Genomic DNA, 22623 nt, shown 5'->3' with positions numbered 1-22623 from the left:
ACTGAGAGCGATGGCGGTGTCCAATAATTTTCTGCTGTAAATGATTTGAAAATACATCTGATGATGCAACTTTTAAGTTGTGAAACTGGTTGTACTAACAAAGGAGTATGTAAATATTGCTGTGGTTTTTTTTTTTTAAGGAGTGCTGTATGTAATACAGGACGTCTCAAAGAGAATGTCAGTGACATGTCTTATAGATAATTTTGACATTTAGTGGCAAATCAATAAGGAAAAGCTTATGGATGTAATATATTCTGTTTTGGTACCAAAATACATTTAATTTGTTCCACTCTCATTTCATCTAAATACACTTATTTGGCATTTTCCAAACAAATTTTCAGGTTTTAAGTGGTGTCAACTGTGAGATCAATATTCTTCACACTTACTTGCCCTTCAGGTTTCGCTCTTTTTATGCAATCATAATATTTGTCATTTGAATGAGAGCTTGTAAGCAACAATAATTGGAGAAAAGTGAATATGCCCAAGAGCAACCTGGAGGCTTTTTGACTGGTCTGGGTCATGTTGAACACTTCACAGGTTGGGATCCAACAATTTCAATTATTAAGACTTTTAGCAATCTCTCTTCATCAAAGGGGTTTAACTGAAATTGAAAAGTATATTCAGCTAACAGAATATTATATTGTGACCATGATCATAATTTATGAGAAATTAACGTTTTTTTGTGTGGGGGGGGGGGGGGGGATGGGGGGGATGGGGGTGTAGACAGTATTTAAGGTGATGTGATAGTCTGTTACCCTTGTTTATCGCCTTTACAAGGTGACCATCTGCTGCAGAAGATACTAAATTGTCTACACGAAGGTGCAGTATAGCTTATGTTTGCTGCAAATAACTTGTGTTCTGTGTTGGATACAGAAGAGCAGATGTTCTTCACACACTATTGAGCCATTCTTTCCTGCTTATATGGACATTGCTATGGAATGACAGTAGTTTGGCATAATGAACAAATATTAGCTGAATAGTTACCATACATTCCAGCACAGACTCCAATCTGAATTTTCACTTTCATAGTCCATAATGCAGCTGGGTGGCATTGGCTGTAAATGACACTCCAAGTGAAAAATTTCTTTTATTATTTTCTTTTTAATTTAAGAACTTGCCGTCATTGAGACCTTCGACAGAATTGAGTGTCCACAATATTTCATTACCATACAGCAGTCTGTTCTGATAATTACTCCTTGATGATTCTAGTATAAATATTCTGAGGGCTAGAGGTGTCGTTAATATGAAACAATTAGTCACTAAATTAAGGAAAAGCAGAAATGGCTGCAAGGCATTGCACTGCAAATGTGCCCCTTCCTCAGCTAGGTGAACCTCTTACTGCTAGTGCACACTGAGCAGCTTGTTCTACAAAAGGTTTTCACTTTCACGGACAAAGCTCAGTAATGACTGTTCTGTTAATCATTGTAAGTTCTTGCAATTGACATAGACTGAATGAAAGTTTAACTTAAGAATGATGTATTAAATATTTTACTTTTTGCATATTCTTTTCATTTTTACATTTCCTGCTTTCATCTCTTCATGTCTTTGCATTGCACTTTTACAGCAATTGCACATTGTCTCTTTGTGTGGATCACTTGAATTATTTGTAGATTTATGTCACTTGTAGTTCACAGAATTTCCCTGTTTGCATTTGGCAATCAAAGTTCTTTTGTTGTCATCTTTGCATTTCTCTGTTTTGAGGGTGGAAATAATAACAGGGTTCTCGAGAAAAACATTTTTTAAGTCTATAACAATCAAAAGCTGTGTTACCTAAACATAATGCTTACACTATGATCACAGCAGATGCACCAAACAAAGTGAATCTTCCAAAATTAAAAATTGTGTTGTGCATCTCTGGATCTCTGTGTGTGTGTGTGTGTGTGTGTGTGTGTGTGTGTGTGTGTGTGTGTGTGTGTGTGTCCTTGTAGATTGAGGGAGAGAACGGGGAGGAGGAGCAGGAGGAGGAGGAGGCGCGGGAGAGGGGGAAGGGGAGGAGTGGGGAAGGGGAGGAGGGGGAAGGGGAGGGGGAGATGGAGAGAGGGAAGAGGAGGTGGGGGAAGGGGAAGGGGAGGAGGGGAGAGGGGGGGTGAGGGGGGAGGGGGTGAGAGAGGTGGGGGGAGAGAGGGGTGAGGGGGTGAGAGTGGTGGGGGGAGAGAGGGATGAGGGGGAAGAGGGGGTGAGGGGGGAGGGGGGGAGGGGGAGAGGGGGGAGGAGGGGGAGAGGGGGGTGGAGGGAGAGGGGGTGAGGGGGGAGGAGGGAGAGAGGGTGAGGGGAAAGAGAGGGGTGAGGGGGAAGAGAGGGGTGAGGGGGAAGAGAGGGGTGAGGGGGAAGAGAGCGGTGAGGGGGAAAGATAGGGTGAGGGGGAAGAGAGGGTGAGGGGGGGAGAGGGTGCGAGGGGGGGAGAGGGGGCGAGGGGGAGAGAGGGGGCGAGGGGGGAGAGGGGGTGAGGGGGTGAGGGGGGAGAGGGGGTGAGGGGGGAGGGGGGGAGAGGGGGTGAGGGGGGAGAGGGGGTGAGGGATGGAGAGGGGGTGAGGGGGGAAGGGGGGAGGGGGGAGGGGGGAGAGGGGGTGAGGGGGAGAGGGGGTGAGGGGGAGAGGGGGTGAGGGGGAGAGGGGGTGAGAGGAGGTGAGGGGGGAGAGGGGGTGAGGGGGAGAGGGGGTGAGGGACAGAGAGGAGGGCAAGGGAGGATGAGAGAGTGGTACAAACAGAAAGGTATTAACGCTTTCACTGCTGGAGATGTGTTAGCTCATCATCCCTCGCCATTCCCAGCTGTGCCCGACGTGGTTAAGTGCGGCCCTTGGGTTTCGCCTACAGTGCTAAGGACGTGCCACCAGCCTTTTAACCACTAGGGACGAGTTTAGGCGTACTGAATCACAGCTACCTGAGTGTGACAGTCGTGTAAACACGCAGCGTTGTCTTTCCGCTCTGCTCTTCCAGTAGCTGTTCAGTAGTCTGACTATAATTTGAGAGTGCTTATATGTTTGTTGATGTGTTCCCTTTTTGCAGAATTCGACTATGCTTCCTGTGTTTTCATCAGTTTTCTTGTTTGCTACAGGAGAAATGTCATATCACTGTGGTTGCACACACAGAGAGATCCTGGATATGCTCACTAGTAGCGGCAGTAAGTGTGAATTATCTGATGTTGCTAGCAGTGATGAGTCCTCCACAGAATCTCAAAGCTGTAGTCCTCAGCCCTTTACATCAGAGAGGAGAGCAAGAATTACAGACAGCATTTCTCTGAATCTGAGGAATCAGAAAGTGACAGTGAAACAGTTCGGAAAAGGGCATACTTAAGTGACACGTTTGACAGGAAAGAAACTGATTTCCAGCCATTAAACCATTACTTTGATGAATCGAGTTCAGGACCCAAATGTCAACTAGATGCTGAGCCAAGCATTCTTTCATTTTTTGTGATATTTATGTATGAAGAATTGTTGCAATTTATTGCAGACGAAACAAATTATATTTACATTTACACCAGAGAATATACCACAGAATCTGTGAATTCTCGACTGCCAAAGTGGAAATACACTGGATTTGAGGAAATGTATTGTTTTATTGCTATTTGCCTTCTAATGGCAAAAGGTAAGAAGTTAAAATTAAGTGATTACTAATCCAGAGATACACTTTTGATCACACCAGTTTTCAGTGAAATCATGTCTCGAGACCATTCTGGTCTAGTTCTGAGAATGCTACACTTCGGTGATAGCTCTGTGAGTACTGGAGGTGACAGTCTAAAATTAGGACGATTGTTGACGAAGTTCGTAAGACGTTTCGTAATTCATTTCGTCCACATCACAACCTTTGTACAGAGAAAAGTCTCTTGCTGTTCAAAGGACAATTATCTGTTAAGGAATTTATTCCAACCAAGCAAAGAAGATTCGGAATAAAGACATTTGTACTGTGTGACTGTTAAGAGTGGGTATATTTTGGATTTTATTGTATATACAGGTGCAACAAAAGAAATTGGGTTCCACAATTTAGGGAAAAGTGGCGACGTAGTGGCAACTCTTATGGGACTGTATTTGGAACAGGGTCATATCCTACACTGTCGATATTGGTACTCCAGCCTGGACCTGTTCCTCTGGCTGGCTTCACAACTATAGAACAGCTGCATGTGGCACTGCTCATAAGAATAAGCGCAACACGCCAAAACTGCAGAAGAAATTAAAACGAGGAGAGACTGAGTTTAAGTGCACTGACAGGATCCTTGCTATCAAGTCGTGTGATAAGAGAGAGGTGTGTGTGCATGTTGACCACAAGTCATGCAACACAAATGATTAAAACAGAGAAGACTGACATAAATACTGGCGAAAAAATAAAGAAACGGCAATGTATTGTAGATTACAATTCAAGTATGGGTGCAACTGACCATTGTGACATGTTACTGAGCTCAGTGGGATCAATGCGTAAGACTGTGAAATGGTACAAGAAATATTTTTTTCACAATTTGGATTTGTGCATTCTAAATGTTCATGCTCTCCACTGGTCGGTAACAGGGCGAAAAATGGCACTCGCAGAGTTTCACCTTTCTCTCGCAAGGGAGAGTGTAGAAAAATATGCTACAGAATGGAAAAAATCTGGTAGGGGAAGGCACTACAATGATGAGAATCCTCTCCAATTCACAGGGAGACATTTTCCGGCTGTTATTGTGAGTGAACATTTGCAGAAAACTACACTAACATGCAGATACGTGGTTTGCATGAAACAGAAAGTGCACCAGCAAACTAGATACCAATGCAAAACTTGCAACATTCCATTATGTGTTGTGCCCTGCTTTGAGACTTATCATACAAAGAAGTATTACTAATCATTGGGAACTAAATCTGAAAAAATGTATTGACACTTCTAAACGAATTACTACAAAAAGGCAAAAAAATGTAAAAAATATATATAAATCTATTTTTAACTTCGCCAGTGCCAGTCCATAGCCTGGATCGAAAACAAGGATGGGAAATAGAAGCAACAGGTGCAAAATTATTCAAACAATGCCCGACTTTTTCATATGTAGAAATTTGCTGGCAAATGAACTGACTTGGTGATTGAGATGGCATAATATCTGTACTGTAGCAAATGTAATTGCGCCAGTATAACAAAACCCATGTATTAATCTACATACAATACATTTAAATTATTAACGTGTAACATACACAGTTATATTCTTTTATCCTTAGTAGTACAAATATAGATCACATTCGGCCTACTTGTACAAAACCTGTTTTCCATAACTGATACAAATGCCTTTGACCAACGAGAAATAACATCCTAATATTAAAACTCTGTTCTCAGTGCGATTTTTCTTGCTACTTTTCCTCAATTGTTAGCCAGTATTGGAAATTCAACGTACTATTCTGGGGAGGCTGGGGGGCTTAAAGTTGGTTGTTCGAATGAGACTGGCTTTGAAGCATTAATAGAAGACGGTATTTGTAAAAGAAGTGTCGAATATACGTTGCTTTTGTCTTTTCATAAAAATCAACATCTTTTCGACTAATTTGTAGATTATTGGAAAATAGTAGGGAAATAAAAAATTTTATTCCATATCTTTGTGCTGTCAATCTATTGCACTCTAAATTTCATTTTCCTCATGTGTTCACTCTACTACATATGCAAATCAAGTTTACACTGTTTTCGGGCCTGATTTTTGTGCCCACCTTTCATTCCAATTATACAGCTTGGAATGTTTTATAGAACATAGTTTTCTAGCAAAATCAGAACAAAAAAAAAAAACACTTTTTTGATGTTTTTACAATACCTTCCATTCATTCAGCATTGGAAAGTGCTACGCAAATGAAACTTTATATTAGAGAACAATGTGTTGCTAGGTTACTACATGCCAAGTTTCACGTTTGTCACAGCATTAGTCCAGGAGATGCAAAAAGATAAACTTCGAAATTTTTTTTTGGTGCCTATTTTTTTAGCCATCAATATGGCTCTTAAAATTCTTTTCATTATTATTCTTAAGAGAACGCATAAAGTTGTACAAGATGGTCAAATTTTATTTCTTTACAAAAACTATTGCCCGAGTTATTACAGTTCAAAGTTGCCAAAAATTCAGGCTGGCTCTGCATTAGTTGTAATCAATCCAGAAGTATTCAGCACAGGGAAGGTTGGGCAGTGCGGGCCGTGCCAGTCCCGGCGGCAGCTCCGAGGGACAGGCACTTAGCACAGGTAGCTGGATTACACCGCAGGCCGCAGTGTGCCAAGCAGATGGTGCGCCTCCAGCAGTCAAAGGGTTAAAAGAACAAGTATAATTTCAATGAAACTCACTTCATACTTTTTATTATTTTTGTGAGCCATGTTTAGAACATTCAGTCAGTTCCATAGTCTGTCCCTGAGCCAGCACACATTCTGGTCTGCCCTCATCCAGGCAGTCAAGTAAGAAATCCGTACACACAGGGCATAGGCACTTACAGAGTCAGTATCACATACCTCACATTTTCTAATTCAATGATTCACTTCCTCTGTTTGATGTCACATCCTGATCCTCCTCCCCCCCCCCCCCCCCCCCCCCCCCAAAGCTCCGAATTGCTACACAGTTAAACATTAATTTTCACATAAGTCAATTGCTACTTGTTTGCATCAGATGATCCTTTGATTCTGTTATAATAATATGATTGAGATTTTGCAATGTAATAGTGCCGAACATTTTTTCTACTTCAGATGAAAGACACTCAGTACAGTTGGCAATTTTTGCAGAACATGTGATTTTTTGGTATTCCGTCTTCATCACAGTTTTCAATACACATTTTTTTATATAAAAAACTTGTTACTTTTTCTTTCAGGGGTTATTCAATACAGTGCTGCAGCATACACACACAGGCTGAGGTTTCACAAAGCAGCATTTTTATATCTTCATAGTTGCCTTCACATGGAACTGCATTAATTACAGATATGTACTGAGTCGATTCCATTAGCTCCCTTAAAATGGACGATTTGAGGCAGAGCGGACAGAATTTAGAAAAACCTATTTTAGTTTCAGTATATTCACTTTTAAAATCTGAATACTACTTCTGCATTTCAAGTATTGGGCCTTTGCCTGTTACAGTGCCCATCTCAAAATCTGAACACATTTCATGCAAGCTAAATAAAAATCAGTGATTTTCTTTCTGTTTTTCTTCTTCTCTGTTACTACATTTATCGCACCCTGTAAAATTCCACACTGTTTATTACCCTGATAAAAATTCAGTACCAAACCAGTTACTTGCCACACTAAGTAATAAGAAAATCCAATTAATTTTTTTCTGAGATTAATTTAATGAAGTTGGTATGGTTATATAGTCAGCAACTGACTTTGTTTCTTATTTGTAGCTTGGTGCAAATTGTTCCTTATGTTATCAAGTAGCAAGACCACATAAGAAGCTTTTTTTAAAGTTTCACTTCTGCAAATATCTTTTCATCATCAAGTGTACTTAATTTCAAAGGTGAGCATCCACTTGCACAAAGGTGATATTTTTAGAATTCATGGATCAGAATATATGATTATTAAAATGCAAATATTTGCAGTTTTTTGCTGGGATGATATAGCTTATGCTACCACTTTTTCCTTGGTTAAAAAAATTATTAATTAAATAGGATAGTAACACTGGAAACATAAAGTACTAAATAATTAGTCATACAAATATTTTAACAATATTTATGAGATGAATGAATAAAACACTGAGCTAAAATTTCCAATGTAGTAGGAAAAATACCACACAGAGAAAAATTCTCTAATTTTATTTTTTCATGTGATAGCCTAAGCTTTAGAAACTATTTTGCAAAAAAGGTAGGTGTTACTCCATTCCCTTGATTTGATATTCAGTGTAATACTGAACCATAATTTATACACTTTGTTTCCTCCTTTGGCAAGTTTATTTAATGATGTTAAGTAATTTTGTTTACAATCCCTATGGTTTAGAGTTTATAACACCAAATTTCATACAGAGTGTATGAAAAATTAAAAACTTTTAATTTATTTTCAAAATATTAGCAAATATCGTCATGGCACTAAAATCATCAAAAGCTTCCAAATTTTGAAAAGCCATTATATGAAAACAGAGAGAGATAAAATTTTAAAATTTGGTATGATTACTTTTCTCTGTAAAGAGAAAAAATGAGTCAAGTTTCATTAAAATCTAAAATGGTAGGTAATAAACTGCCTTATTTTTGGTGGAACTGACATGGAATGATCCATCAAGTACAGAAACTAACTCTTTCTAACAACACAAAGAGGAGCTGTAATAACTATCATCACCGGTTACATGCTGCTTCTCAAGAAACTCACCTAGACCAGGTCCGAGTACATTCTCTGGTGCAACCCCTGCTGCTATAGCTGCTGCTGCACCTCCACCTTTGGAACGTTCTGGCTCATGACGAAGACCGGCCATAACAACATGGAGCAGACGATCTGAAGGCGGACAAGGCGGGTCTGCCTGAGCAACTGCTGATAGACCCACAGCCAGACTCTGATGCCCATCATAGAAAAGCTGACTGTACAACAGAAACAAGTTAAAATACATTAACACATGTTATTATTAAACATGTGTGTGGGATATTATGTAGCTAAATAACAAAGTAGAGACATTCACAGTGAATGCCTCTTATATTACATACCAAGTGAAAATCCCCTTATAAACATTCTTAATCTAGTAAGTACTATTACCATACCACAGTGCTTAATGCACTACATGAATATAGTGCGGATAACAAAACTACCAACTTAATATAACAGGGCTTAACACACACAATTACTAAAGTAAACTTCATGGTTGAAATCTACATCAACACTCAACAAGTCCTAGACAGTGTGTGGCAGAAGGTACTCCTGGTACCACTATCCAATCCCCCCTTCTCTGTTCCATTTACAAATGGCATGTGGGAAGAATGACAATTGCAAACCACTGTATTAGCTCTAGTCTAGTTTCTCAAACTTGCTTGTTGCGGTCGTTTTGTGAGATGTACATGAGAGGAAATAACATGTAGTCCAACTCTTCCTAGTGTGTTCGCTCCCAAAATTTCAATAGTAAACCACTCCATGGTGCACAATCCCTCTCTTATAAGATCTGCAACTGGAGCTTGTTGAGCATCTCTGCGATGCTCTCGCACCAAATAAATGATCCAGTGGTGAAATGCACTCCTCTTCATTGGATCTTCTCTATCTCTTCTATTAGTCCCACCTGGGAAGGGTCCCAGAGTGATGAACAATACTCAGTACTCAAGAATAAGTCAAATGAATGTGTGTGAATCACTCCTTCTTGGATTAGTTACATTTCCGCAGGATTCTTTCTATGAATCTCAGTCTAGCATCTATTTTTCCTTTTAGTTGCTTTAAGTGGTCATTCCACTTAAGATTGCTCTAGATGGTTACTCTTAGATGTTTTACAGTAAATGATGTTCCCAGCAATTTGTCATAAATAGTGTACTTGTACAGTAGTGGATTTCTTTTCCTACATATCCGAAATGTGTTACATTTATTTACATTCAGGGTCGATTACCGGTTCCTGTACCGCTCATCAACCCTCTGCATTTCCTTCCCCCCAATCACTACAGTCTTCTGATAGTGCTTCCTTCTTGTAGACAACCACATCACCTATGAATTGCCTTATAGAGCTTCTGACATTTTCATCTGGATCATTTACACATACTGTAAATAGTAACAGTCCTATCACACTTCCTTGGGATACTCCTGAAATTACTTTTACACCTGTCGATTTGGTTCCATTATGTGTGACATGTTGAGTTCTCTCTGCAAAGAAGTCTTGAATCTGGTTGCAAATGTGGTCCCATACCCAGTGAGACCCCATTTTTGTCACTGATCAGTGTAAAATGCCTTCCTTAAATGTTAGAATATGGCACCAATTTGAGTGCTCATGTCTACAGCAGTGTGGGTCTCATGGAGTAACAGAATGAACTGAGTTTGGCAACATCTCGTTTACAGAATCCATGTTGATTTTTTTTATTTTTTATTTATTTATTTTTTAGATTTTTGTTTTCCAAAAATGTCATAACACATAAGCATAAAACATGTTCCATAATTCAACAACATATTGATGTCAGTGGATATAGGCCTACAGTTATATGCATCTGTCCTACATCCTTCTTGAAAACAGGAATGACCTGCACTTTTCTCCAGTCGCTAGCAATTCTTCATTGCTCCAGTGACCTATGAGAAACTGCTGTTAATAGGTGCACAAGTTCCTTCGCAAAATTGCTGTAAAATCTTACAGTTATCTCATCTGGTTCTGAAGCATTTCCACTACTAAGTGATAGTAGTGGCCTTTCTGTTAAGTGATCACTTATCTCAATTTCTGCTATTTTGATGTTCATACGATCACAGAGAAGAAGGACTGTATTACGATCTTCCACAGTGAAACAATTTCAGAAGACCGAATTCAGTATTTCAGCCTTCTCTCTGTCATCTTCCATTTCGGTATCTATGGTCCCTGAGTGACTGAACAGAGGATTTCAACCCACTTACTGAATTTACATAAGACAAGAAACCTCTTAGGGCTTTTAGTTAGATCGGTTGGCAAACTTTCACTTTCAAAGTCGCTGAAAGCCTGTCTCATTCCTCTCCTTAGAATTATTTTCACTTTATCCAGCTTTTGTTTAACTTCTCTTGAATTTGTGATGAAGCTCTCTTTTTTATGTAGCAGTTTTCTATCATGGGTATCAAACAATAGCAGGTCTTTCCCATCCCTACAGACCTTGTTCGGAACATACATGTGTAAGGCATACTGAATGATGCTTTCAATTTTTTTCCTTTGAATTTCACATCTTTGTTCTCAACACTGAATATCTGATGTTGACTCCTCAAATACTCTGCAATTTGAATCCAGTCACCCTTGCTAAGAAAAAATATTTCTTACCTTCCTTAACATTCCTTGTAATACCTATAGTCATAGATGCTATCAATGCTTCATGATAAGTGATGCTCTCATTTACACTAACTGATTCAGAAAGATCAGATCTGCTTGTTTCTAGAAGCTCTAAGACATTACCTTCACAAGTTAGCTCTCTAACTATCTGCTCGAAGTAATTTTTGGAGAAGATATTCAATAATATCACACAAATACTCTCTCTGGCACCAGTTTTGACAGCTCGACTCTCCCATTCTATACCTGACAAGCTGAAGTCATGCAATATTACAATAGCATGACCAGGAAACTTATTCACGAAATTCCGCAAGTTCTCTCTGTAGTGTTCTACCACTACAGGTCTTTTATCTAAAACATTGGGTAAAATGTTAGGTTATCTTCACTCCTACTCAATCTGATACTAGATAAAATCATCAAAATATAATCGAAAAAATAGCTAGAATAAATATGGAAACAAAAAGTAAAAGAATCAATGTAGAATGTCTTGCCTTTGCTGACGTCATACCAATAAAATTAGGTAACACAGGCATATCACAGCCTCTTTCATCACCAATGGTAGAATATATTAGGTTGGGGCATAAGTTCATAGTGTTTGTGTTTCACATGTTGGTGTTCCGGCTGCTATAGGTTTATTTATCAACTGTCATTTTTATTTGTAATTCTTCGAGATAATGAAAGGAGCTGTGGACACTACGAAACGGAGTTCCAAGTGGAGAAATTGGAACATTTTCAACATATTCATAAGTCTGAGTTCAACAGAGGGGTGACAGCATCGGATGCAGCCAGAAACATTTGTGCCATGTGTGAGGATAATGTAACTGGATGGAGCACGGTAAGAAAATGGTTTTATCCTTTTGAGGAGGATCATTCTAGCATTAGTGACACTCCAAAATCGGTAAAACCTTTGGGATTTGATGAAGATCATTTACGTGCATTAATCCACAATGCCCCCCAATGAACCATGGACCTTGCCATTCGTGGGGAGGCTTGCGTGCCTCAACGATACAGATAGTCGTACCGTGGGTGCAACCACAACGGAGGGGTATCTGTTGAGAGGCCAGACAAACGTGTGGTTCCTGAAGAGGGGCAGCAGCCTTTTCAGTAGTTGCAGGGGCAACAGTCTGGATGATTGACTGATCTGGCCCTGTAACATTAACCAAAACGGCCTTGCTGTTTTGGTACTGCGAACAGCTGAAAGCAAGGGGAAACTACAGCCGTAATTTTTCCCGAGGGTATGCAGCTTTACTGTATGATTAAATGATGATGGCGTCCTCTTGGGTAAAATAGTCCCCCATTCGGATCTCCGGGCGGGGACTACTCAAGAGGACGTCGTATTCAAGAGAAAGAAAACTGGCGTTCTATGGATCGGAGCGTGGAATGTCAGATCCCTTAATCGGGCAGGTAGGTTAGAAAATTTAAAAAGGGAAATGGATAGGTTAAAGTTAGATATAGTGGGAATTAGTGAAGTTCAGTGGCAGGAGGAACAAGACTTTTGGTCAGGCGAATACAGGATCATAAATACAAAATCAAATAGGGGTAATGCAGGAGTAGGTTTAATAATGAATAGGAAAATAGGAGTGCGGGTAAGCTACTACAAACAGCATAGTGAACGCATTGTTGTGGCCAACATTGACACGAAGCCCACGCCTACTACAGTAGTACAAGTTTATATGCCAACTAGCTCTGCAGATGATGAAGAAATTGATGAAATGTATGATGAGATAAAAGAAATTATTCAGGTAGTGAAGGGAGTCGAAAATTTAATAGTCATGGGTGACTGGAATTCGACAGTAGGAAAAGGAAGAGAAGGAAACGTAGTAGGTGAATATGGATTGGGGCTAAGAAATGAAAGAGGAAGCCGCCTGGTAGAATATTGCACAGAGCATAACTTAATCATAGCTAACACTTGGTTCAAGAATCATGAAAGAAGGTTTTATACATGGAATAACACTGGAAATTCTAAAAGGTTTCAGATAGATTATATAACGGTAAGACAGAGATTTAGGAACCAGGTTTTAAATTGTAAGACATTTCCAGGGGCAGATGTGGACTCTGACCACAATCTAGTGATTATGAACAGTAGATTAAAACTGAAGAAACTGCAAAAAGGTGGGAATTTAAGGAGATGGGACTTGGATAAACTGAAAGAACCAGAGGTTGTACAGAGATTCAGGGAGAGCATAAGGGAACAATTGACAGGAATGGGGGAAAGAAATACAGTAGAAGAAGAATGGGTAGCTTTGAGGAATGAAATAGTGAAGGCAGCAGAGGATCAAGTAGGTAAAAAGACGAGGGCTAGTAGAAATCCTTGGGTAACAGAAGAGATATTGAATTTAATTGATGAAAGGAGAAAATACAAAAATGCAGTAAGTGGAGCAGGCAAAAAGGAATACAAACATCTCAAAAATGAGATCGACAGTAAGTGCAAAATGGCTAAGCAGGGATGGCTAGAGGACAAAGGTAAGGATTTAGAGGCTTATCTCAAGAGGGGTAAGATAGATACTGCCTACAGGAAAATTAAAGAGACTTTTGGAGAAAAGAGAACCACTTGCATGACTATCAAGAGCTCAGATGGAAACCCAGTTCTAAGCAAAGAAGGGAAAGCAGAAAGGTGGAAGGAGTATATAGAGGGTCTATACAGGGGCTATGTTCTTGAAGACAATATTATGGAAATGCAAGAGGAGGTAGATGAAGATGAAATGGGAGATATGATACTGCGTGAAAAGTTTGACAGAGCACTGAAAGACCTAAGTCGAAACAAGGCCCCGGGAGTAGACAACATTCCATTAGAACTACTGACAGCCTTGGGGGAGCCAGGCCTAACAAAACTCTACCATCTGGTGAGTAAGATGTATGAGACAGGCGAAATTCCCTCAGACTTCAAGAAGAATGTAGTAATTCCAATCCCAAAGAAAGCAGGTGTTGACAGATGTGAAAATTATGGAACTATCAGTTTAATAAGTCACAGCTGCAAAATACTAACACGAATTCTTTACAGACGAATGGAAGAACTGGTAGAAGCTGGCCTCGGGGAAGATCAGTTTGGATTCCGAAGAAATGTTGGAACACGTGAGGCAATACTGACCCTACGACTTATCTTAGAAGAAAGATAAAGGAAAGGCAAACCTACGTTCCTAGCATTTGTAGACTTAGAGAAAGCGTTTGATAATGTTGACTGGAATACTCTCTTTCAAATTCTGACGGTGGCAGGGGTAAAATACAGGGAGCGAAAGGCTATTTACAATTTCTACAGAAACCAAATGGCAGTTATAAGAGTCGAGGGGCATGAAAGCGAAGCAGTGGTTGGGAAGGGAGTGAGACTGGGTTGTAGCCTCTCCCCGATGCTATTCAATCTGTATATTGAGCAATCAGTAAAGGAAACAAAAGAAAAGTTCGGAGTAGGTATTAAAATTCATGGAGAAGAAATAAAAACTTTGAGGTTTGCCGATGACATTGTAATTCTGTTAGAGACAGCAAAGGACCTGGAAGAGCAGTTGAACAGAATGGACAGTATCTTGAAAGGAGTGTATAAGATGAACATCAACAAAAGCAAAACTAGGATAATGTAATGTAGCCGAATTAAGTCAGGTGATGCTGAGGGAATGAAGATTAGGAAACGAGACACTTAAAGTAGTAAAGGAGTTTTGCTATTTGGGGAGCAAAATAACTGATGATGGTCGAAGTAGAGAGGATATAAAATGGCAATTGCAAGAAAAGTGTTTCTGAAGAAGAGAAATTTGTTAACATCAAGTATAAATTCATGTAAGCAAGTGAAACATGGATGATAAACAGTTCAGGCAAGAAGAGAATGGAAGTTTTTGAAACGTGGTGCTACAGAAGAATGCTGAAGATTAGATGTGTAGATCATGTAACTAACATGCAGGTATGGAATAGAACCACAGACAAGAAATTTGTAGCATAGCTCGATCAAATGAGGGGATCGGTTAATAGGATACATTCTGAGACATCAAGGGATCACCAATTCAGTATTGGAGGGAAATATGTGTGTGTGTGTGTGTGTGTGTGTGTGTGTGTGTGTGTGTGTGTGTGTGTGTCAGAGGGTGGGGGAGGCATCGTAGAGGGAGACCAAGAAATGAATACAGCAAGCAGATTCAGAAAGTGGTAGGTTGTAGAAGTTATTCGGAGATGAAGAGGCTCACAGAGGATAGATTAGGATGGAGAGCTGCATCAAACCAGTCTTTGGACTGAAGACCACGACCACCACCACCACCACAACAACAACACAGAAAAGCAAGGAATGACTGAGCCCCAACAAAGCTGTTGCCCTGTACAAAGACCTGTGCACATCCACCAAAAGATAATGTTTTGCATCTGGTGGAAGAGTGACACTGCACTGGACTACAAATTGCTTCCCCAAGCATCACTGCTGACATTTGTTGTTAACAACTGAGACGTATTGCGGATGTAATACAAGAACAACAACCAGGAAGACTGTGTGAAGTGATGTTACTCCACGATAATGTCCACACATATTATGCTAGACTAACGAAAAACACTATACAGGAGTTGGGCTGTGAAACTATTCTGAACCACCTCATTCACCTGTCTTGCACCCTCAGATTTTCACCTTTTCTGCTGTCTATCAAACAATCTTAAGGAACTTCCTTTCCAGATGAAAACGCACTCCAAACATGGCTCAATGAGTTCTTTGCCTCAAAACCATGTGATTTCTTCAGTTGCGGATCCAGAAAGTTACCCCAGTGTTGACAGACTGTTGTAAATAGTGAAGGAGAACACATTATTGATGATTTAAGTCTGTTGTGTGTATCTGTTGTTTCTATCAAACTTATGAAAACTGGTACGAACTTCAGCACCAGTTCAAAAGCAATAAACCAATCCACAATAAAATGACGCTCCAAATTACCACGTTTTCTGAGTTACAGGTTTTCAGAAACACTAGTATCATCTACATTAATATATTATAAGGAAGTACCAAGAGTTATTATAACAATTATGTGGATCAATTTACTGGTTCAGTAAACCATTAAAGAAGCAACAATGTTGTATCTCAAGAAATTACTGGAAAAATTTAGCTCTGGACATCAGCATGTATACAAACTGTGGACACACATAAATAATGCGACAGGGGGTAATTGGAAGTGTCCGATTCCACCCATTGCTTTGACACAAGACATAATGGTGTTGTGTGTGACTATGTTTTTAGGTTGGTTCGTATTTGTAGATGTCACGTTGCTCTATTCGATGGTGCCCTCTGGTGGTGAATGTTGACATGTTGAGTTTAACATGTGGCATTGGGCTCATTTGAGACCTGGTTATCACTGTGGTAACGGGGGTATGAGTCTCGGTAACCAATGTGATGATGTGGATCTGGAAGTCTTTGCTTTGTTTGCAATGAATTATTTGTGTTCTCTTTCCTCGGATAATAGCAGAATATGTTAGATGTCACACTTGTGGGTAGTGTATGAAGTTGACGAGAGTTTCGGCGTCACAGATCAGGAACCTATACATGTGGCATTGTCAACGTAAGAATACCTGGTGTTTGATATGGCATGGTACCTGGTTCAAGAAATCAAGGTTGGCCAAAGGGTAGACTGTTTTACTTATGTATTACTTTTCTACAGGTCCTCCTCGAGTTTATGTGTGCATCAGACTGATATTTTATATTGGTTTTCTTTTTGTTGTGAGTTGTGTTCAGAGTACATGAAGTACAGGGGGGTGTGGGTGGGCCAGGTGTTGTTGAAATTGATGATTCACAGTTTGGTAAGAGGAAGTATGGAGCACTTCTCGAGTTGGTTTGTGTGTGTGGGGAGGCTGTTACTTCAAGAAAGGGGGGGGGGCGGTACATAGATTGTGTTTTTAGGTTTTTGCGGGGTCATTGTAAGAGGGAACTAGTGGGGCTCATTGAGGAATATACCAAGGGGGGTAGTACTGTTATATCAGATGCATTTTCGTCGTAGAGCAGTTATAAACATTTAGTAGTTAACCATAGTATTCAGTTTAAAGATCATGACACTGGGGTTTGTACTAATACCATGGGGGGGGGGGGGGGGGGGGATGGGGTTCTGTGGGCAATTAAATCAGTTATAGGGAAGAGGTGATCTTCCAACCTGCAATTTCATTTAGATTGGTATTGCTGGCAGAATAGCGTCCCTGACTTTTTTTTTTTTTTTTTTTTTTTTTTTTTTTTTTTTTTTTTTTTTTTTTCTTGAGGTGAGGATGTGTAGGCTGAATGTGGTGAGTTGAGGGGCTGTGTGTGTGAGGGGGCGGGATTGTGCGTGTTGTTTATAGGGTTAATGGAGCAGGTTATGGGTTGGGGAGAAGGGTGGAGGTGTTTAGAGATTATGTTAGAGATGACCAGTTTGTTCGCCTCTTCTTAAAAGAAAAAAAAGTTGTGTGTGTGTGTGTGTGTACGCGCGCGCGCGCGCAACCCAACTTATCAGGTAAATAATTTTTGTTTTGGTTTTATTCCATAGTAATTTTGACTGTTGCATATTTATGGTATTTTGGTTCTGTGTTAGTTGAACTAGTAAATGTGGGGGTTTTTCAGTTGGCAGGGTTCTATTTCGGTGGTTTTTTTTTTTTATTTTTTGTTTGCTAATAGGTATTGACAGATGCTTTTAAGCAACAAAGATAAAGGGAAATATCCAATTCCACTTTTCAGAGTTGTAAGTCTTGGTTTTCTGGTATTGTGGGCTTCGTTTGAGCTATATAGGTTGAGTGAAGTGTATGATTCCTGGTGGTGTTGTAGCTGTAGCATTATGTCGTAAGTTGAGATTTTTTTGTAATATTTATTTTGGGATGGTGCAGTGTTTTTCATTGTTCTATATTTACCTTGACCCTGTCCAAAACCCACTATTTCCCACAGTTGCCCTGTTACTTTCATTTTAGTGTTGGAGTGGGACATTCTTGAATCTTTTTTATTTTTGTTCGTGTCTGTTGGCATGTGTATGTAGTGACAATATCGTCACCATTTAGTATATGCTGGAAGTAGGTGTTTCTCCCATAGTGATGATGTTGCGGATCAAAGCAGATGGGTAGAATCAGATGCTTCCCTAATGCCTGCAATCTGTACAACCTTCTGAAGAAGGGCACTAAGTCTACGAAACCGGTAAAAAAACTAAATTTCTTTTATGTAAATGGTTGCTGATTGTTTCAATATATGTAACTACAGTTGCTGAGGATGGATAAAATACAAAATTAACAGATGAGTTAGACCCTCTGTTAACCATAATAAACAGCACATCCCTCTAACAAACTGCGCACAGGAAGCAAGGTCTCAGCTATCTACATGAAAAGTAACAGAGTTGATCCACACATGGAATATCATTGATCCTCTGTTGTAGAATCTTAGAGCATATTCTGTGTTCAAACATAATGAGCTCTTTCGAAATAATTACCTCCTCGAAAAGAAACCACCACAGTTTCAAAAGATATTGATAATACTACTGGACACAGTAGCTCCTAATTTACGAAAAGCATTTGGCTCTGTACCTTCCCAACGCTCATCAACTACAATGATCGTAGGGTTTGTCACAAGAAATTTGTGATGAATGAGGAATTTTTGGTATCAAGGATGCAGCATATTATCTTAACTGGAGACTCAATGACAAAATTGGAGTAAATGGAGATGCAGTCCATGGAAGTATGTTTGAACCCTTTCTGTTCATGTCATATATTTATGACCCTGGAAGCAATATTAATACTAGCCTCAGACTTTTAGAAGATGATGCAGTTATCTATAATAAAGCACTGTCTGCAAAAAGCTACATATATATTCTGATCTTAATAATATTTTGAAATGTGCAGAGATTAACAACTTGTTTTAAATTCAGAATGTAAGACCATGCACACCACAAAAAGAAAAAATGTAGAAACTTATGTTTACAAAATCAGCGAGCCATAACTTTAATTAGCCTACTCAAATCATGCAAGTACCTGGTTGTAAGTTGCAAAAGGTGTTTGAAATGGAGTGAATACACAGACCCAATCATATGTGAAACAGGTCACAGACTTTGGTTTTTTGGTAGGGCATTGGGAAAATGCAGTCTACAAAGGATGTTGCCTGCATGACCAGAGCCGGGTTAAGGCCAAAGTGACCCAAGCTGAGAGGGGCACCACACATGTGAGGACATATCACAATTAGCAGTGGCCACGTGTGAAAACTTATTGAGACAGGAATCTGGGCCGCCCAGGTGCAAGAACTGTCTACAGTGTGCATCACAATTAGTACCAAAAACTGACACAGGTGAAAGTGTTCAAGGGAAAACGGGTGCCAAATGATAAGTTGCTTACATGGAAAAATGTTCTCGGACCAGCCCTGTGAATAACAATTGTGAGTCCAATCCCAGAATACTGCCCAAGTGTGTGAACTACAACTATCCTCCAGAAGTGTACTTACAATGTATCAGTGAACAGTACTATGTGAATAATATAGGAATTTACTACATGCCTCTACCCATCACTCCCACAGCGACTAAGATTCAACTAATTACAGTTTGCACAGAGACATTTAAGCAGTCATTCTTCCCAAACTCCATTTCTGAATGGAATTCAAAGAAACCTGTATATATGGTGTGGTGTCACCGCCAGACACCACATTTGCTAGGTGGTAGCTTTAAATCAGCTGCGGTCCATTAGTACATGTCGGACCCGCGTATCGCCACTGTCAGTATTTGCAGACCGAGCGCCACCACACAGCAGGTCTTGAGAGACGGACTAGAACTCACCCCAGTTGTAGGACGACTTTGCTAGCGACTACACTGATGAAGCCTTTCTCTCATTTGCCGAGAGACAGTTAGAATAGCCTTCAGCTAAGTCCATGACTACGACCTAGCAAGGCGCCATTAACCATATCTGGAGAGAGTCTCATTTGTATAGTCAAGAGCGATGTACCACAAGGATGAATTAAAGTTAAGTAAACAGAAGCTACGTACTTTTCTTCAGTATAGCATTAATTACGTATCCTGTTCCAGACTTCACGCCCGTCTGCGTTAGATAGCGTGCATTTCGGCCTCCTCTATCTACAAGGTGTTGGCACATTTGCCAACACATCATATGGTATGAGGAAAGTAGCCTATCCTTCACTATGCACTTCACAGTAGTTTGCAGTGTATGAATTTCTATGTAGTGTCAAAGCTAGAAAAGCTATTAATGAAAAATCTTCAGAATAATGGGCTAGATTTATCTGCTGTCAGCAGCCAACAATTTACATATCTTGCAGGTTTCTCTTCCTTCTGTTTCTAATGGTGAAGTTAAATTGCATGTTGTAAATGGATACTCTGCAAATCAGTAGGCTATAAGAAGCATAGCTCAGGGCTATTATTCTTCATTTCAGTTTTATTCGTATATTAGGTGCAGGACAAATGACTACTTATCTTCTGTCCACTGGCATTATCGCATTATTATAAGTGATTATCTTTGCAGGAGTGAAACTAATGGACCATAGAAAACTGTATGTTCTGTCCTGACAATAAGATCTTCAAATTTACGAAGGTTGTTTTCACGAAATATACTGCATTACTTTTCAAGATACACACAACTGTACAAAGGCATATACTGAAAACTAATTATCAGATAAAGTACCAAGTTCAGATATTGTTCTTTACTAACTGTACACTGCAACATTTTTTACAATATAATACTTCCATATAGATAGCTGTGCCATTAGCAAAATGTTTAACTAATATTACCTGTGAAATCAGAAATCTATAAGTAAGTAGCAATGGCCCTACCGAACATTTTCTGTCTGCGGGTGTGTCCACAGTCAGTAAAACACAAGGAAATTGGTTTTGATCAAGTCACAAACCTAATAGGGTGACAAATCCTAACATGTATCTACCAGGTGTCAGTGTGGCATATGAACAAAATTTTGCTGCCGTAATCTCTTAGTTGGAAGTAAGTTTCAATTAACGTCTGGTTAACTGTATTTCTCAAATACACTTGGTACAAAGTGTGCATCTGACGATTTTTCCTGGGGAGTTTTCTGATATTGCTTATGTAGTAGATGGATTTGTATCAGCTTTCATAATTATGTTACGTGCTTAAATTTATAGAGCTCGATCAAATGCTTGCTTGAACTAGGCCGCAGTTTCATTGCGTGTTCATTGCCGAAACTAAATAATTTTTAATAATGAATGACAACATTATTTAAATGTCACTGCTTGTTCGGGACTGTGAACTTTAAGCATTGCTGTTGTATTCTGGAATAAAACGTGCAGTAAGTTTCTCATTTTAGGTATAAACATCTCACATTATATGATAGCGATGTTAATAACAACTCGTATGTGTGCATCAGATATCTAAAACGATAGCCAGAAATGTTTCCGTGGGACTGAACAACAGACAAAGAAAATGTCACAACTTCTCTGAGCAAAATACTCCGTATCATAAGATACCACGTAAAACATAATTCTATATCTGTTTATTTTTTAAATATTCCGCTAAAATGTTATAATGAACTACTTGATGCAACATTCCATACACATAATATACCATCATCAACAAACCTTATCATCAAGCGATACAGAAGATCGCGAGTTTTTATAATATTTTTCGGATCAACAGCTTCGCTCATCTCTGTTTGTATTTGGAACGCCAACAACACGCGGTAACAATGCACACCAATGACAACAACGAAGATATACTACTGCATCAGTCTGCTGTACATATAATACGACAAGCGAGCTATCGTCACATGTTGCTCCCAAAACCGACTTCGTAATCCGATTTCACAATACTGATTTTGATAGCTCTTGTAAACACTCCTAAATCGATTCTGGAAATTCGTTTCTAGCTCCCACTTCCACAGCCAATTTTCGCATCCACGCACATACATTATTGAATGGTGCTTCGGTTGTCAAGTTACATCTTCTTCTCAAAATATTCGGTTAATATGCGTAGGATGACTCATTGTTCTCAGCAGGAGACACAGAAAAATTAGACCGAGCATGAAACTGTCTACCTTTATTATTGAAGTGAAGATAAATAGCGATAGTGCTGACTAAATCAGGAACGGGAACAGCTGTTAGTCAGTTGCATGTTCCATTGATCATTGCACGATAGATCGGAATGGTATTTTTTTTAGATTAGATTAGATTTACTTTCATTCCAATTGATCCGTAGTGAGGAGGTCCTCCAGGATGTGGAACATGTCAGAAAAACAACAATACATGACAAATATTTACAACTAAAACAAATAAGCTAATGTACCATTCCACAGGTCTCAAGTGGAATGACCGTCATTTTTTAATGAACACTATATGAAAGTCATTTTACAAATACTTATGCACTGAATTTAAAATAAAAAGTTTTTTATTTATTTATAAGGTAATAAACATGTAATACAACTATTATAATACATATTTACAACGAATACATTACTGCACTGAAATGGTGCAGAAGTTAGATTGTACTTACACACACACAAATTTACAATGAACACATTACTGCACTGAAATTGCGCAGAAGTTATATATATATATATATATATATATATATATATATATATATATATATATATATATATATATATATATATATATATATAAATTAGTTGGTTTTACTGATAAATTCATCAATGGAGTAGAAGGCGTTGGCCACCAGTAAATCCTTTAGGCTTCTCTTAAACTGAATTTCATTGGTTGTTAAGCTTTTTATGGCTGCTGGCAAGTTATTGAAAATGTGTGTTCCTGAATAGTGCACACCTTTTTGTACAAGACTAAGTGACTTTAAATCCTTGTGAAGATTATTCTTATTTCTAGTATTGATTCCATGAATTGAGCTGTTA

General features: G+C 39.2%; 1 protein-coding gene across 1 annotated transcript in view; it reads right to left on the bottom strand.

Annotated features, from left to right (window-relative positions):
• The window catches only part of LOC126191382 (cleavage stimulation factor subunit 1), a 169946-nt gene extending 148437 nt beyond the window's left edge, over nt 1–21509 (bottom strand). The window contains exons 1-2 of the mRNA XM_049932234.1: nt 21344–21509; nt 8264–8469 (exon numbers count right to left, since the gene is read on the bottom strand). Coding sequence (XP_049788191.1) covers nt 8264–8469; nt 21344–21411 — 274 coding nt within the window. The 5' untranslated portion in view covers nt 21412–21509. The remainder of the gene's footprint in view (nt 1–8263; nt 8470–21343) is intronic.
• Nucleotides 21510–22623: the final 1114 nt, after the last annotated feature.

The sequence above is a fragment of the Schistocerca cancellata genome, chromosome 6, assembly GCF_023864275.1.
Source record: "Schistocerca cancellata isolate TAMUIC-IGC-003103 chromosome 6, iqSchCanc2.1, whole genome shotgun sequence".
Taxonomy (NCBI): domain Eukaryota; kingdom Metazoa; phylum Arthropoda; class Insecta; order Orthoptera; family Acrididae; genus Schistocerca; species Schistocerca cancellata.
Note: the sequence above shows the minus strand (reverse complement) of the source record. Positions and strands in the feature narration are given on the sequence as shown.